Source organism: Dermacentor variabilis, chromosome 2 (assembly GCF_050947875.1).
Source record: "Dermacentor variabilis isolate Ectoservices chromosome 2, ASM5094787v1, whole genome shotgun sequence".
Classification (NCBI taxonomy): Eukaryota; Metazoa; Arthropoda; class Arachnida; order Ixodida; family Ixodidae; genus Dermacentor; species Dermacentor variabilis.
In genome coordinates this window covers 64,972,009-64,989,583 of record NC_134569.1, presented here as the reverse complement: position 1 = coordinate 64,989,583, position 17,575 = coordinate 64,972,009, and the positions used below count along the sequence as shown (strand labels likewise).

Genomic DNA, 17,575 nt, shown 5'->3' with positions numbered 1-17,575 from the left:
CTTCTCTCTTCCTTTACAACCCCCTTTCCACAGTTCAGAGTAGCCTACCGGGCTCAACTTAATTGAGCTCCCAGACTTTTCCTTATGACTTTCTCGCTTCTCTCTGTGGGTATGCGCCCACTGATCATCTGCCCACTGGATATGACCACTCTTGGTCAATCCCGCAGCGTTGTTATGTGCTAATTGGACACAAGGGGTGCAGAAGCCCTACTTGTGTTAACGCGTGTGTCAATGCACCTGTTAACTTATGGGGTTTTACGTGCCAAAACCACTTTCTGATTATGAGGCACGCCGTAGTGGAGGATTCCGGAAATTCGGACCACCTGGGGTTCTTTGACGTGCACCGAAATATAAGTACACGGGCGTTTTCGCACTTCGCCCCCATCGAAGTGCGGCCACCGTGGCCGGGATTCAATCCCACAAGCTCGTGCTTAGTAACCCAACACCATAGCCACTTGGCAGCCACGGCGGGTTGATGCACCTCTTCATATAGCTCCCGCAATCATTCTTCCCTCGACAAAGATCAATAATCGCCATGCACCTCGAGACATCGCCGCGTTGAAGTCTCACATTGAGCATCCGACCGCACTGGTGCTTGAATTTCGATATAAATTATGAGCGGTAAAGTGCATTGTGCACATATTTGTGCACCGGTCCGGTGCGTGCAGATAAACATTGCCTGATATTACACGTTGCATAGGACGATAATAAATACAATTGTTCGCATCTCATTTAGTTGGAAAGCATTTAACGGAGCACTTTATGGAAGTTTCTCTCTTAACTCATAATTTTGACAAATATCATCTTTGCTGTCTGTACTGACAGAAGAGCCACCGTTATTGCTGAATATTAAAGGGCCCCTGAAACGGTTCGGACAAATTTTGTAGACGCGTAGGGTACAACTTAAGTAGAACATTCGAACTACAATTTAAGTGAAGCGTTACGTATTAATGGAGCTGCAAGCGATTACAAGTTACCCTCATCCCTAGCCATGCTCTTCCTCCTCAACCTGTTCGCCGAGCCATCGAGGCTAAGCTCCGCCTTCACTGGTTCTGCGTCACGATGCGACGTCACATGGTCCACTTCCGGTTGTTTTGGAGCCCGCCCCCGCCGGCGCGAAACCTCTCCGCTAGCCGCTTGGCCGTCGACCGCAAGCGAGAGCTATCGAAGCAGCGTGCGTTGCGAGCATTCTGTCGCAGCGCCGAACGTGTCTGGTATTCCGTTAACCACGCACTAGCGGAATGTTTCGGCTCAACGGTGGAAGCATAAACTCAAGCTGATGAAGGAACTTTAGCGTAGACGTACGTGAGCTGCCTGATCCGTCTCCATGGTCCAGCCACCCGTTGGCGCAGAGCTTAACGAGCCAAAGGAAGAGCTAATATTGCTCTAACCAAGTGTAAAACATTTTAAACATTTACAAAAACAACGTGTTAACGATTACACGCCTGCGAAACATTTACACCAGCAGCAAAGAAGAATACATCTTGTTATTGCTGCTGTGTCTGGTTGAGCTCTATGCCACCAGGTGGCTGCACCGTGCAGACCATTCACATTTGCGCTTCTGTTCATCCGCTGAAACGACACGCAAGGGGACACGGCCAGGCCCTGTCCCCTTGCGTTGACCCTAATACCAGACTTGCGAAACGCTATTGCGTTAGTAATCTTCCGGCGTAAAGTGGACGTCCACAATCGCGCAAATCCTGGCGCCGATCGGATAGCGGCAGTCCGATGCGCTGCAGCCAGTCCGCTCGTCTACTGGCTTGCAGAGGGACACGATGTTGCAGCTTGACATATTGCCAGCCGCTCCGTTTGCAGTCCATAACGCAACAAAGTCGAATCATAGCGCTCGCGAAAAGACAGACCGACACTGACGGCGGAGCTGTCGTCAAAGACGGAGCACGTTGTAACACAAGCAGACGACACTTGCTGTGTGCCGGAAGTGCTTAAGTGTACTGAAAAATTGTTCTTGTGCATTCCCTTTATGCTACTTTCTTTTTTATAAAAACAAATTAACTAACATTTCGACTATTACGAACATCATTTGTTTACCATAAGGTTGGAAAAATTATCGATCACGCGCTCTGGTCAGCCAATCGGATAGCTCGCCCCACTGACGTCATATGGGTGATTTGCGTCATATGGGTAGGGGCGGCTTCAAATTCCGCCGCGCAGTGTGCCGCGATCGGCAGCAATGTGCATCTTAAAACCTTATAATAAATTACACGCTTAACGCAGAGCACTTAGATGCGTCAATTAATGATCAGAAGGACCTACTCTAACAACTCAGTACGTTTGCAGAAAATCGTTAAAGTCGTTTCAGGGTCCCTTTAATAAAAAAAAGAAGTAGTGTAAGTTGTATAGGATGAAAATAAACGCAGTTGTGCGCATCTCATATAGTTGGAAAGCATTTAATGGAGCAAATTACGAAAGTGTCTCTCTTAAATCATAATTTTGATATGTATCAATTTTGCTGTCTTTACTGGCAGAACAGCCACCGTTATTGCTGAATATTAACAGAAAAAAAAGAAGTAATGTAGGTTCTGAATAACAACATTTTGATGTGTAAGTCATCGCTGACTGCTTTTGTTTATGTCTCGAGTTACAACGGCTGTGAAAGTCTCAGGCGGTCACCGTTGGGTCAGCGTAGTTAGAGTGTTGCGCCAGAACGCTTCCTTCTTTTTCTCAGTGGCGTCTATTGTGGCCCTAATGGTCGCTGTTATCCCAGTTGACTCTAATTGCGGCGGCCACTGGCCGAACTGTCGTCTGCGTGGCTTTCGCGTCTGTAAAATATATATATATATATATATATATATATATATATATATATATATATATATATATATATATATATATATATATATATATATATATAGTTAACGCAGAAAAAACAAATGGACAGCTTCGTTATGGTAATTGCCAAAACTACTTGAGAATGATGCTTTCAAACGCGCCATTTTTCTTGCGCATAATGTTATTCCCTGGACGTGCGGACACTTGTGCGTAAACTTTAATGGCAGCTTCTCGTGGTGGATGACTTGCATTAAAAGGTAGCTTTCTAGCTTGCATCAGAGTCACGAGCTTGATAGAGTCGTAGTTCATGCACTGGTTTTTCGCCTCAGGTCGAAAGGGAATGTATATGGTCGTTTGAGTTGTCAACGCAGTGCTCAGTCATTCTAAGCTGCTCATACTTCAATTTCTAGTGTTGACAACAACAACGACGACGACGACGACGACGACGACAGCTACAACAAGGAGCTACTATTCATGGTTTCTCATTAGTTCCACTCATATACACTCTTAGACAAAGGTACGGCCTTTGGGGTGTATATCTGCCACACAGCGGTAATCGTCATCTGCCTGGCTTGCGTTTTCTTTCTTGAAAACGCCGCGCCCGCTACTTTCCTGTCGGGAATGCTATGTCATGCTGATAACGCCCATGCCGTTCGTTACTGGGAAGTACCGGGCTCGCAGCGGTAAAGAAATGAAATGCGGACCAGACAGATGACGTTTATCGTTGCGTGGCAAGATAAAACCAAAGGGTGTAATTTTGTTTTGGAGTGTATGGCTGCTTTGATTCCCCGAATCGTCGTCTTCGCTTTTTCTTTCGGGGATTTCGTGGGGTTTCACGATGTCAGGCGGGTGCGCAACAGTTGCTGGTATGCGTAGTAACAATGTACATGGTCTTCGATGTTTTCCAAGCAACACGCCGATGATATATTCGGTCGTTGCCATCCTTGCGCCTGCATCATGACTACTGATGGTTGAATAGCCTGCTTCGGCTACGGGATGTTGCTAGCTGCTGTTGCTCCTTCCGTCGCTCATCGTATTCGAGGTGGTCTTCAGGCGTCTTAACTGTGCGTGGCTTACTTTGGGCAGGAACCGCTGCGTGCTGCCTAGCCTGAGCACGACGCCGTTGTGAGCATGCGTTGCTGTTGCCGTCGCCGCTCACCGTACTCACGCTACTCTTCGGGAGTCTTGACTATGCGTGGCCTGCAGTTGCCGGGAAGCGGCAACTGCAGCTAACGCAACCATAATATATACCGGGATGCGCTTGCAACGAGCGCTATATATGCGCGAATGGTTCTAGTTCTGTATTTTTCTTGCCTTCGGCGCCGCCGCTGCCGCGGAGGCGAGCGCGATCTGGTGGTACTGCAAGGAATCCAGCGGTGCACGCTGCGCGTGCCTTCCGCTGTGATTGGTTGAGTTTTTGTCTACGGAGCCGAAGAAGTCCCGGAATCCTAGTCATATAGAGCTTCGCTGTAAATGGGCACAGGCATCGCCGGGCTCTACACAAGCCTTTTTTCAGGGGCGTATCGCCTGTTGAAAGAACCAGCGCCTTGCCAAACACTAAGAATCTTGTCAGTGTACACGTAGGACGGTATTAAACTGCGCATGTTGGCCTTAAAGTACATTGCATCGTTAGACACTGTAGTTATTATACTTGCTTCATACGTCTTACTCACCGGTGTTTTTCATTCCCAATGCATTACTCTTCCCGTAATATAACGTATGACGTAAATGTTTCTTATTACTTGAATGCTATAGCGCCGATGATCTAACGGGCTCGCTGTCAGGTCCCATATTTTCTCGGCGTCACTCATACGATTTCGCATAGTTTTTTTTTAGAATGATCAGCGAACTCGAGTGCCATTTTTTTTTTGCCTTTAATGTTCATTCAACGGCGGTAAATGGTAAAAGGGTTTGAACGACTCAGTTGTATCACAAATGTCAAGGAGTCGCAAATGTCAGCGCTTATGACCTTTATGCTACTTTTCCCAATTGCTTTAAGGAAACTAAAGGAATTAAAAATTGTTTTTGTCCTGTATCCGAAATGCGTATTTTTCCCAGAATAAAATCAAATCAAAGTTATTCGTATCGAAATTAGAGAATAACGAGATTAATTTGTAGCTGTTGAGGCGGCTCAGCATGGGAGCAAGTCTCGCCTGGGTTTGCATCTACTGTCCAAACATCTGATGTTGTCGAGTTACATTGCAGGACGTGCAATCCATTGCTGCATTAACTGTTCGCAGTCTAATGCTTTGCATTAGCATACTTTTACTTGTGGCTGTTCTTGCGAGGGTCGTTGTTTACGCTTGTCAATCTCTTTTTGCATTCTAATTGCAGGCCGTAGCAGACAAGGTGTCTCCACTTCTGCGGCCATGCCAGGGTGCCTGGGCGTCGCGCAGTCGCGGCTACGGTTGCTGCCTCTGCTATTCCTGGCCTTTTGGACGTGGACGGCAGCGCGTGCCATGTGTCCGTCGCGGTGCATCTGCGACGACGAGAATCTCCGAGTGGTGTGTGACTCGGCTTATCTGGACGTGGTGCCCATCACGCTCAACCCGAACTTGCGCGAGCTGAGCCTCGTGAATAACCACATCAAGAGTGGCGTGTCTTCATTCAGCGTCTATGAAAACCTCCGCTATCTGGACGTCTCGCACAACCAGCTGGTATCGCTGGGCAAGGAGAAGTTCCTCTCCCACAAGCATCTCGTCGTACTTGTCCTGGCGAGGAACATGATCTCGCAGCTTGACAACACGACGTTCAAGGGACTCGACGAGCTGCAGACGCTGCTACTGAACGAGAACTACATTGACAGCATTCCAGCCGGGGTATTCACGCCGCTCAAGAAGTTAGAGAAGCTGGATCTGTCACAGAATCGTCTAGTCAGGGTCACTGAACAGGCGTTCCAGGGGCTGACCAAGTTGAAAACCCTGTTGCTGCGGGACAACAAGTTTGTGACGATACCGAGCCAGGCGTTCGCGCCGTTGTCGTTTTTGTTAAACCTGGATCTCGGTCTCAACATGTTCTCCAACATTCCGGAGGAAGCCTTCGTGGCTTTGAAGCAGCTCGAGGAACTGTCGTTAGACGGCTGCGGCGTGAAGACGGTGCAGAACGGAGCGTTTCGGCAGCTGTCCGCATTGCGCCAATTAAAGCTGCACGATAACGAGCTCGAAGAGGTGCCCACGGCGACATTCCAGGATATCGCGCGGCTGGAAGTCCTCAACCTGGGACAGAACAAATTCCCAAGACTTCGGCCGTCGGCGTTCCAGTACCTCAAGTACTTGAGGACTCTGGAAGTGAGCGGCTCAGCCGTGCTTCGGTGCATCGACCGAGGAGCCTTCGCCGAAAACAGTGACCTCGAAAGCATTCGGATGACGCACAACATCAACTTCCGGTGCATAGAGCCCGGAGCGTTCGACGGCCTGGCCGGTCTGAAGCATTTGATTCTGCGGGGCAACGGCTTCTCGACTTTTGATGAATCGCTTCTCGAGTGGTACGAGCTGCAGGAGCTCGATCTGAGGGACAATCCTCTGGTCTGTAACTGCACTGCCTTGTGGCTGTGGCACATGTGCAGTGCCCGCAACGCGACAAATTCACCGCTCACTCCGGAGACGTCGCTGGTCCGCTGTGGCGGTGGGCCACCAGCGCTCAAGGACAAATTACTGAGAGACATTGGCTCCGCAGACTTGGGCTGCTACGACGCGGTGCTTCGGCGGCAGATCATCATCGGAGTCGTGGCGGCGGCTGCGATATTGTTCGCACTCATCGTGGCCCTCGGTTTCCGATTTCGGGAACGCGTCGCCGGCGTCCTCAAGAACAAGTGGGGAAGCGGAACCAAGGAGCCGCAGTACCACAAGACGCACGGCGAAGACGACAACAGCATGTGTCAAGTGGCTCACCAGCCCTTGAAGTTGATACCCGTGACAGAACTGTGATAAACGCCTTGACGCTGTGGTGTATTGCGTATGGAAAGTGCTCTGCGCGGATTCCTGAAGCCCAGGATATGTTTTACTACCTTTATTGATATGTTTTACCACCTACCCTCATTGTCCGACCCGGCCATGTTATCTTGCCGACTTAATGCCGACCTCTGGCTACGAGGAATTCTGCTCTATCCGACTCAAAGAGGGTTTTATTTGACAGCTGACAATTGTCTTCTATGGTCTCGCCGTCTGCGAGGTTAATTATTAGGCATGCATCTATTAAGCATGCATTAAGCATTGTTGTTTCACTTTGTAGGTTTGTTAGCACATCGCCTAGGCTTCTCGTCTCCTCGCTCCTGTCCGAGGGAAATGTCTCTCCGTGCACTTATCCTATTGAAGGTCAAGAATTACTGCCACAGCGTCGTCTTACATAAACAGCGCCAAGAACACACGACAAACAGTTTTAGGAGCAAATCCGGAGGGGAAAGAAAGATGACTGTTCGAAGAAGTGGACGCAACGTGTGTGACTTTCCAAGCAGAACGATCGCCCCCTTCGCGAATGCAAAGTGTTCGTGAGAAGTCTTGATTGAGCCGAACTGTGTTTTGCCGCAGAGCTTGAGATGTCGCGGTGTGGCCGCACGACCTTTGCCAGCGCGCGCATTGTGCTGGAAGTGACATTTTGGAAACCACGTTTTCTTTTGCCCGTTTACCCTTGTAAGATCACAAAGTGTAGCGTCTCCGTTCCTTTCCACAGGAAGAACGCCCACAGTATTGTTGCGGTATGTGAGGACGTTTCTGCGAAGACACGATCGAGTCGCCGAGCAGCTAACGGTGTAGAAGAGCCATAGCTTTTTAATATCTCGTGGTTGAAGCGCACTCTGGTGTCTCTCCTTTGTATATAGCGTGGAGCACAAGTATGTGTGGCTGCTCGTTCATTCCTTTCCTTTGTGTGTCGATGGCGATGATGATTTCCCGCTCTCGCTTTCTCTTCTCTCTCTATTTCTGCCTTTCCTCAGCGATCATCACTCGCTCTTGAGCAGTGGCCTGGTTCTTTCTGTACACATGTATACTGTGTTTGTGTTCGACGACCTTTTTCTGGAAGTGTTCCGTCGTATTGTACTACCCGCCTACGATTCAGATCCTGCAAACAAAGACCATTTTTGTGGTGCCCGGATGTGGAAAGGCATGTACAGGGACAACATGTGCATGAAATGTAATTCTTTCTGTCGCTACAGAGGCCCCTCTCGACATGATTGGGAAACGAGAACAGGCTCTATCACTCGATATAAGTACGCCTTGTCATTCCAGTGCAGAGAAAGAAACCTTAGTACATAATGATTACATCACTGTACAGGAAAGACTGTACAGAAGGAAAGGTTAGCGGAGGAGACGGGCCTCGACAGCTCATCTATGACACAAACCGTGGAGGGCTGTGCTTTTGTCGCTTTTGTATAAAACGACAACAACAAAGCAACAACAAAAAGTCTCCTCTCTTGAAGTCACTGCCCCAGTAGCGCCACCGGAACGGCCCATGTCTGCGAATGAGAGAGAAAAAAAAGAAAAGTCTTGGCATATGAAACCCAGAGACCTTGGTTCACTTCTCGCAGCCTTAATTAGTAACCCCGTAAGTGAAGCTATGGGAAGCTTTACTATAATATACGGTTTAGAAATCCTGCTCGCTTGATGCACGGTGTTGCAATGAAAACAGTTAATCTCACTGGTAATGACCTTAGCGGCGGTAGTGCGGAAAGTGCTTCGTTCTTTTCCTATATCGGTTCTGACGTCTTTCCCGAGCTAACGTGCTCTCTTCTTTCAGTGAACAGGCAGTCTAGTATACATAGGGTTGTGGTGAACCGCCACAATGTGGCCGGCTGTGAATAGCTCGACGACTGTAAAGTATAGGTAAACCGTCGTGTTTTGTTTTCCTGTAATTTATTTTTGAATGTTTTTAGCCAGTTGGAGGAGCTTTGCGGTTCCGTTACTTATACGATGGTACACAGGGCATTCCGTTTCCGTTTTTGTGTTGTACGTGCACTGCGTTTGTAAAGAAAAACAAACAAAAAGCTCTCAGTCTCTCATCCCAGTTTGAAAGTTGACCTGAACTTTGTTCGCGCAGCCTAAAGAAAGACTTAATGACTTCAGTGACGCCGCATAAACTGCTCTGCCAACGTGGACGCCAGAAGCTGATATTGAGGAAGATAGCGAAGGTGGTGATTATTCCGGCATAATACTCCCCAGACGAGAGCTTCTACTCGGCAAGATTTCTTCTTTCTTTGTGTACATATCACGCTAATGTAGCGCGGACAAAGCCTTTAAAAGTTTGTTCTGCTAACGCATTAAACATGCATGAAATTGCTCAAAGCAGTGCGCCTCTTATTTTTCTTTCTTTTAACCCAGATTTTTATGCTTGATGTGGTCATGGACGACGCTTCGCCCTTTACTTTAGTTGCCGGGTCGTTGCGAAAAGAGCCCGCCGCGAAAATTAAAGTGTCTTGCAGGCGGCGGTGGATAGCGAAGCTCGGTCAACTGTTTGTGTGAGAAAACAAATTCAAGACTCCGCGTGAAAAGCTTGATTTATGCGACCTAATGACCAGTTGCGTGTTTTGCCTTGAAGCCGCCATTGCCTAATGGAGCAGCTGAGTGCAAAGTGAGGTAAGCGAATGACCACCATTCTCTTTTCCGTGCCTCGTACTCGTTTCTCTTTCAGCGATCTTTTGTGCAAGAATGATGCTATACAAAAAAAAAAAAGAATATGGCAGCTCAGGTGTTGTTTTGGAATATTTATCCTACTCTTGCCAAGGCAGTTGCGCTCCCTTACGAACGAATAGTTCAAGTCTGCTTATTATATATTTGTGAGTGCGTTCTTTTTTTGTCATTATTAGGAAGCTGCTCATTTTGTGGCATTTGATGGCGCAAGAAGAAAGCAGGCCGGTGTTATATGCTTTTGGCGCCGTTGGCTAGTCTGTGACATTCCGCGCTTAGTAATGATTACGCATGTCCAGAGAGAATGCATTGATTCGCTCATAGGTGAATAAAAGCACGTACTTGCCTCCAGTCAATTACTATGTACGTAAACCTGGTGGATGTTTAGCACGGAGGACGTCTACGCACGCCGACTCGCCGCGCAACCAAGTTATTGGGCCCATGCTGCTGTGGTATTCGGGTGTTGTGGTGTGCTCACTGCTTCCCTTACGGACTTATTTTATTTATTATCTCAAAAAAGACAGTGTATACTCGGCTGTTGTGATGTGTTCATTGCTTCCGTTCGTATCTATTTTCTCAGAAATGACAGTGTCTCCTCTGTATGTATAACGACCAGCGTGCAAGATAAAAATATGGTGGTGGCACTCTTTGATGCATGAAAAAAGAAAAGGCCAGCAGCTGAGGCAGCGCAAAAATATGAAAGTAGAAATGGAATTGTAAGGCACTTACAGAAGTCTATCACGCCGCGTTGTTTTCTCACTAAAGCGGTACCAATGAGGAAACGCGAAGGTTCTGCACGATGTGGCATCAAATATGCCGGCAACTGAAGTGCTACTTAATAGCTTCCTATTAAAATATGAAGGGAAGAAAATACTAAATTCTAGGGTCATACGCGCCAAAACCACGATCTCGTTATGGGAGGCGCCACATAGTTGGGCACTCTGGGTTCATTTAGACCTCCTGGGCTTCCTTAATGTGCACCTAGATCTGAGAACACGCGTATTCTTTTAAATTTATTTATTATTAATTATGTTTTTTCTAACAATTCGCTCACAAGGTAATGCTGCCGTCGTCGAAACATGAATAGCCCAGAAAGTGGATGGGAAAATGGTGACGCGGTAGCTCGACTGGTAAGGGCATCGAAAGCGTAATGCGGAGACGTGGGTTCGTATCCCACTTGCGGCCATTTTTTTTTCATCCACTTTCATTTCCATTAATATCATTTCTTTTGTTTGATTAGTAAGTACAAGTAATTTCCCCTATATGCTGTCTCCGTCGTAACTCTCTCTCTCTCTCTCTCTCTCTCTCTCTATATATATATATATATATATATATATATATATATATATATATATATATATATATATATATATATATAAAAGCCAGTTTGTACAATCAAGAAAACAAGGAAAGCCGCCATTACTCCCTAACCTCGAATTCTTAAAGACTACGGATTGTCGCGGAAAGCGAGGAAAAGAAAGGAAAGGAAGGATAATGGGGAGTGAAAGCTGGAAGAATGAACCACGTTTGCAGAAACAAGCGTTACAACGCAACAAAAGCAAGAGAGAGAGAGCAAGTTCAAAATTCGCTCTTAAGTTGTGGTACGATGTGGTTTCGCATGGTAACATGTCGGGGACAAGCATGCGCTTTGGAAAACTTCATAGTACAGAGGTACCACTATTAAACAACTTGAAGAGATGTTTGGCAGACACCTAGCACTTGAATTTCGTAGTGGCTCTGCGGCTATGTCATTCTTTTACGAAGCTCGAAGTCACTGCTTCGAATACCGGCCGTGGTGGCCGCACTACCTTATGGGCAGAATGACAAAAAAAAAAAAAAAAAAAGGAAAAGTAAGAATGCTCGTATGCGGTACTCTAGGTGCACATTAAAGAACGCCAGATGGTGAAATTTATTCAGAAACACACCACTTTGGTGTTTCCTGTTGCTCGAGTTAATTACGTAATGTAGCGCAAGGGCACAACCACAAAAACACACATTGAACACGTCACAGGCACGTGTTATGTGCGTCTATTTAGGTTTGTGCCCTTGTGCTACATCATGTCACTAAGTAAGCACGAACTAACCCAGTAACATCTCCTTCCGCAAGATATTGCTCCATCGTTGCTTTTTGAGGCGCTAACTCTAATCACTGACCTTGTTTCTTTTTTGCGCTTGGGGCTCGTTACAGGCATTGTTGCTTATGCCCGTATTATTCGCAGGTTTTTTTGTGACAGTCCTTTTTTTTTTATTGGTAGCCTACGCAGTCAACACACTGGTAGCTTTCAGGAACGATACCTCTAACAGAAACGTAAGCCTGCGGCATCACTTCTCGAAATAATTTGGTGGAAAAACACTTGTTCGGCTTTTTCACCGCCGGTATAGCTTATGCGTCGTTTGCGCGGAACCACATGCGTCGGAATGTCCCCACGTGGTACCAAATCCCCACGGCTTTACAATCTCCTGTCTGGAAGGCTAATATGCGCATGCGGATCTCGCATCCCGAGGTAAAAAAGCTTTCATTTGCTATTTGGGCGCTGAATATTCTTCCATTTTATTTATATGACTTGGAGGGTTGCCCTTTTTCTTATCAACGAAAACGTTGGCTGTTCAACGATGACACGGAAAGACGAGTTTCTAAAGACATTACTCATTTTCTTTTTGACCGTTCGCAAGCAGCTGCTTATATGTCACCTTTGATTCTGGGCTTTATTTGATGCAAATAAAGGCATGTTAATGATTTAAAAACCGCAAGAAGCGACCCTTTTAATAAAAGGAAACGTGTACAACACCCACCTGACTTCGAGTATTAAACTGACAAGCATATGTGAGATGATGCTGATGTGCACGAATTCGTCTAGTAGATTTCTACGTTCCGGGCGCTTTATAAAAAGAAAAAAAAAGAGGAAAAGTAATCGGAAACACACGTACAGCGACCGACCGTACATGTCGGTCGCCAAACAAGCTTCATGTGGCAGCTGTTTTATTACTACGGCGTTCTTTACTGATCTTGAGGTGGCTTGTGGGGCTGCGTAGTGAGCCCGTCGGTGTGTTTGAATTGTCTTTGAATACTGTCTGAATTGTCGCTCACAGTTTTTTTTTTTTTTGTCAGCGATTCGTTTCAAATGAGCATGGCGTACTTGTCTTCAGTTCTCGTGCAAGAACGACACGTTGTGTACAAGCTCTCGAGACGAAGAGAATGTTGTTGCATGGCGTGCTTGTTTCTGTTCCAAAATTCAATCAACTTGCCGCGTTGCCAATACAAGAAAACATTTGTTTTTGTTATTGTTTGCTTGTTATGAACAACGCATGGGATTAAAAGATGTTGAGAGCTGAAATTTGTATGTTTCGTTTCTATTCTGCATGCTGCACAATCTGTTCGCGACTTTTCAGCTGCTTCTAGGACCACAGGACGTGGCATGAGCCAAATAGTTTTGTTATTTTTAATTTTATGTTGCTTGTATCGTAAGAAGTAGGCATTTCCCTTGTAGCTTTATTGCTATAGAGTAGTCAGGATGCGTGAATACGTAAGCATGACAGAGGCTCTGTTTGTTTGCTTTCCTTTTTTTGTCTTAATGACAAATACTTCTCCCGCCAAAAGCAACGACTGCACGAGAAGATAACGTATGTGTTTTGCAAACCTTCAAATAAGCCTGCAGGGTGTGGCTCACCTTGTCGCGCCGCGGTTGATGTGTGGCAACAAAACTGCTGCACAGAATTGCCAGGCTGTGCATCCCCCGTCAGAATAGTTTTTATCGCGTTACATTCAACAGTAAGAGCCTGTTCAGAGGACGAATGGCGTCAGATCGGGTAACATTTATGTCTTTTCTTTTATGCATAGTAGCCAAGTTCTCACTGGTTCAAATAAACAAGAAAAAAAAAAAAAAACAGAACAGCGCTTTTTACTCGAGGTGCGAAGGCCTTGCCGTCGAAATTTTCCTTTGGCCAAGTGAAGCACTGAACGCCCAGCGGGCAGGTTTTGTGAATCTCCCGAGTCAATTCTTTCAGCTGCTGGCACCTTCCTCTGGACCCAAACCCTCTGTGAAGACTGCTTTCACTTTACCTACTGACTGCGCTGCTGCTCTAGATTGTCGAAACGGAGCGTGACTGCGCTGCTGACCGGCTTCGAGCAGGCTGCAATGTTCTGCAAAAGATGTGCCAATTGTTACTTTCCAGTTCACGTGCATCTTCTTCGTTACATAAAGGAAGTTCGGATATTGGGACGTGGTTTATATAACGCTGGAACAAAGTGATGTCGTCGGGCGATTATTTGAAAAGAATGCAGACGATGCCAACTCAACGCGTCGCAATATCCAGAATGTACCTACTTATCATGACTGCAAAGCCAGCTATATAGTCACCGTCGTAACGATGGTCCAAGACGGGCTGTAGCATGAAACAAGCTTTAGTTAATTTCAGCAGTAGCTAAGTGCTGGTCCTGTGCGTACACGTCTCTACTGCTTCCGTCTTTTCGCGGTATGTGGCACCATTAGTCACATTTAGTCAATTGCCACTTGACTGGGTTAGCTCGGTTGTCAGTCGCATTTTAACCTGCCCTCTCGCTGTTTAGAGGTATTTACTTGCGAAGAACGTTGTTGCCGTTCACATAAAGGCCAGGATGTTTCCTGGAAGCTTCGTTTGCGGGTTCTGTTACTACAGGTAACCTTAATTTCGATTGTTGTCAAGCTCCCAGTGTAGGTCTTCCCTATTGCATGTTCGAGAGTGACTGCTTGTCCCATAATTAACTCGAGAGTCGCCTTGCCAGCGCTTTTCTCCCTCCTAAACGTAATTCGCGCTTGTCTGTACAGCGCTCGCCTGTAGCATTTGCGTTCTGTGAACGCCTGCAAACACTCGTGATCATGTACAGTTGTGATCTTCTTGAGCGTGAACAGGGGAGCGCGTGGCTTTCCGTACTGCCAACTCAGCTTAGCGGCGGCTCCGAGAAGCAACGCGCATGCGCAGTGCGCCTGGCGTGCGAGAATTCTACCTTCGCGCGCCATGCGTCATCCAAGCACGCTCGTACACACGTACCGCAACAAGTGAGGCGTAGATTCCAAGAGCGGTAACAATTATGAACTCAAATTATGAAACCTCAAACCATGCTATTATTTGCCGACGTTCTCGAGAGGTCATTGTTGGTCTGTAGCTAGTCTATTGCCAGGCATTCCTACATTCGTTCACATAACCACATTGGTTAGAGCAGCTGCTGAACCTCAGCATGGTCCGTGTTCCTAAGAAGAGAGGCGAGATATAGACCAAGGGTTTTTCTCTGTGCTCCATCAGTGCCCTGGTCTAGAGGCCGCTAAAGACTATCACTAGGATTATCCAAGCACTCAGCAAGGAAAGCCGCATTTCTGACGCCCCGTATAGGCGTCGACCAAGGTCAACGACGGATGAAGAGGACGCGCTTGTCGTAGCTGCAGTCGTGGAGAAACCGTTTCAGTCCGCGACGGAAGTGCAGGACCTGCTGGATGTTGACGCTCATGTTGTTAGTATACTGCCACGCCTCAAAGAGTGCTGGTCCGCGAAATTGTCTGGTTGCTCAGAAGCCTGTACTCACTGCTTTTGAGGACGGGCTGATAGTACAGAAAGCCACCCGCTCCCGTGTTCCCGCTCAAAAAAATCGCGACTGTACAAATAGGCGTAGCAAACACTGCCTGCAGTTTGGAACTGCTCTTACTAGCGTGAGCCAACCGACTTTTCCCTTCGCTACTCTCTAGTAAATTTATAGCACACGCATGCGCTTAGTTTCGTACGCTACTTTAAGCGCCCTTGCGGCCACCGAAGCTGTGAGCGCCCCTAACACACCTAGTGTTAGGAAACGTGCGTGACACGACTGTTTGCCTTTAGTGCCAGTTCCATTTTCGAAGCGGCTGAGTTCCTTCAGTCGGAGCATATCCTAGGCACCTCTGCTTAGAATCGCGCTGTTCAAGCCGTGGTTGTGGTACGCGTCTTACACAAAAGAAGTTATCTCGTTCATAGACGTCACGCGGAATTCTAGAAGCTAAGTTTTGTGTCGCAAGAAAAATTGTGTTCTTAGTGTGCGGGTGCCATCGGCGGTGGTCGTCTGACAGAACTTTCGTTTGAGTGCGTCATATATAAGCGACGCTCACTACGCCTTCGCAGGATTCTTTACGGCGTGGGACCTTCTCTGAATGTCCAGGTACGTACGGCGTGCACCAAGTGACTTTCAGTCGAGTAATTACGGTAGCCGGCGACAGCGTGAAACAAACATCGTAGAGCGCGCACCGAATCATGTTTGTGACAGTAACGCGCAGACAGGAACGCCTGCATTTCTAGTGGCGTAAATGCGTCAAGATGTTCGTTTCCATTTATTTTAGGTTCTTGCTAGGCCGCTTCATGGTTTTAGGCATCCAAATGCTCCCGGGCAAGGGCTGCCGCACTGTGATGACATTGCACCGCTACAACTGACGACAAAATTGTTCCTTCCAACCCGATATATAAGCATCTCGCTGTAGATAAGATGCGTGGGAAAAAAGACGCGCAAACAAGAGAGCGAGGGAGTTGTACTTGCTTCAAGTTACGAAAGTGCTAGTGAAATGGAGGGTAAAAGAATGTACGACGTGTCGCGCGCCGGCGGTGTTGTGCTGCTGTGCTCAGGGTCGCGGATTTAATCTCGGCCAAGGCGGCCGCGCTTCGATAGGGGAGAAACGAATAAACGCTAGTGGGGGGTACTTTGATTTAGGCGCAGGTTAAAGAAAGAGAACTCCCAGATAGTCGCAAGTAATGCGGGGTCTTCTACTTCGGTGTGGCTCATAACCAGATAATGCGTTTGGTACGTAAAAACCCACTGTTCAATTAATTTTTTTATGACTTGTCTTTGCTGCAGATGGCGAGCAAAGAGGACGTTAAGAGAATACAGTGCCTTAACCGTGCATATTCCTTTCCTAACAGCTTAACAGAGGACGAAGGCATGTGCTGTTCGTAACGACAACAAATGGGGTAGTGCACAGCGTACCGTTAGCTCTGCGTCCGTGTGTCTTAATGTGCGCGTAGCTATGGCGAACGCTATAGGCACGCGAAACCGTTTGACAGTAATGCAGGGCTAAAACCTGCCACGCACATTACTTGAACATAAGACATCGAAGTAATGTATGCAGCACCCAACAATAGGTACAGTGCGTCCTTTCTTGGTTTCAATCGCAACCTCCTGGATATTTCTAACGCGTTACCGTGGTACGATGATTGGATGGCGACCATCTGACCTACGCTCCGAAGAAAACAGATGAAGATAACGCTACGCAGAAAGCTGCGTCGCCTGCATGTACCCTTATTCAAAAAAACGACCTTACTAAAGGAAAAGAAAAAAAACACTGCTGTACAGCCAAAGGTAAGCACCACGTATAACTTAAGGACTCGTTAGGTGTATCCGCATCTCATTACCTACAGTATCTGAAATGGACGCCGGAATCTTACCCAGAGCGGTGGCACTGACGTTTGAAGGCTGCGCTGTTAACATCAACGATAAGAGTTGGGCATGGCTCTTTGTGACAGACGTTCAGTGAGATCGCAAAAAAAAAGAAATTTATTGAGAGTGTTAAATAACTAGACGCAACGGCAAATAGGGCCGCTGCAACCAATAAAAGAAGCAACGCACATACATACATACATACATACATACATACATACATACATACATACATACATACATACATACATACATACATACATACATACATACATACATACATACATACACACACAATTATGCGGTGGCAACGGCACTAGGTAGCGTTATCGATGTTTCTTATGTAGTCCCTCATGAAGAAGTTCAGCAACTACAATACAGCTTTCTATGCAGAGTTCCTTTTTATCTATTGACGCAGCCTTTTTTGTTAACAAGTTTCTGAACTATGCTAGGATGCCAGTGTGGCGCCTGTGAAAACCAAAGCAGAAAGACTGCCGAACAATGAGCGCCTGAGATTATTTAATAGGCAGTCTCCTGAAGTATACATCTGTTCATGGTCCTCGGAGTTCCGAGTTTGTAACACTTGCGCTTCATTTTTAAAATACATTTGGCAGTTTTTGAAAACTTACGTAATATATTTGATGTCTTAAACTTCTACTTCAAGTTATTTCATTGGAGTCGTTTCAGTGGAATCATTTCTGCGTCTCAGATGTGTCTGAACAAGGAAATAGAAGTTGGCCCC

General features: G+C 46.8%; 1 protein-coding gene across 5 annotated transcripts in view; it reads left to right on the top strand.

Annotated features, from left to right (window-relative positions):
• LOC142572018 (uncharacterized) overlaps positions 1 to 12,742 on the top strand; it is a 273,133-nt gene extending 260,391 nt beyond the window's left edge. For all 5 annotated transcript variants that reach the window (XM_075680809.1, XM_075680808.1, XM_075680810.1 and 2 more), the window contains one exon: positions 5,125 to 12,742. In XM_075680809.1, the coding sequence (XP_075536924.1) occupies positions 5,160 to 6,716 (1,557 nt within the window). In that variant the 5' untranslated portion in view covers positions 5,125 to 5,159 and the 3' untranslated portion in view covers positions 6,717 to 12,742. The remainder of the gene's footprint in view (positions 1 to 5,124) is intronic.
• Positions 12,743 to 17,575: the final 4,833 nt, after the last annotated feature.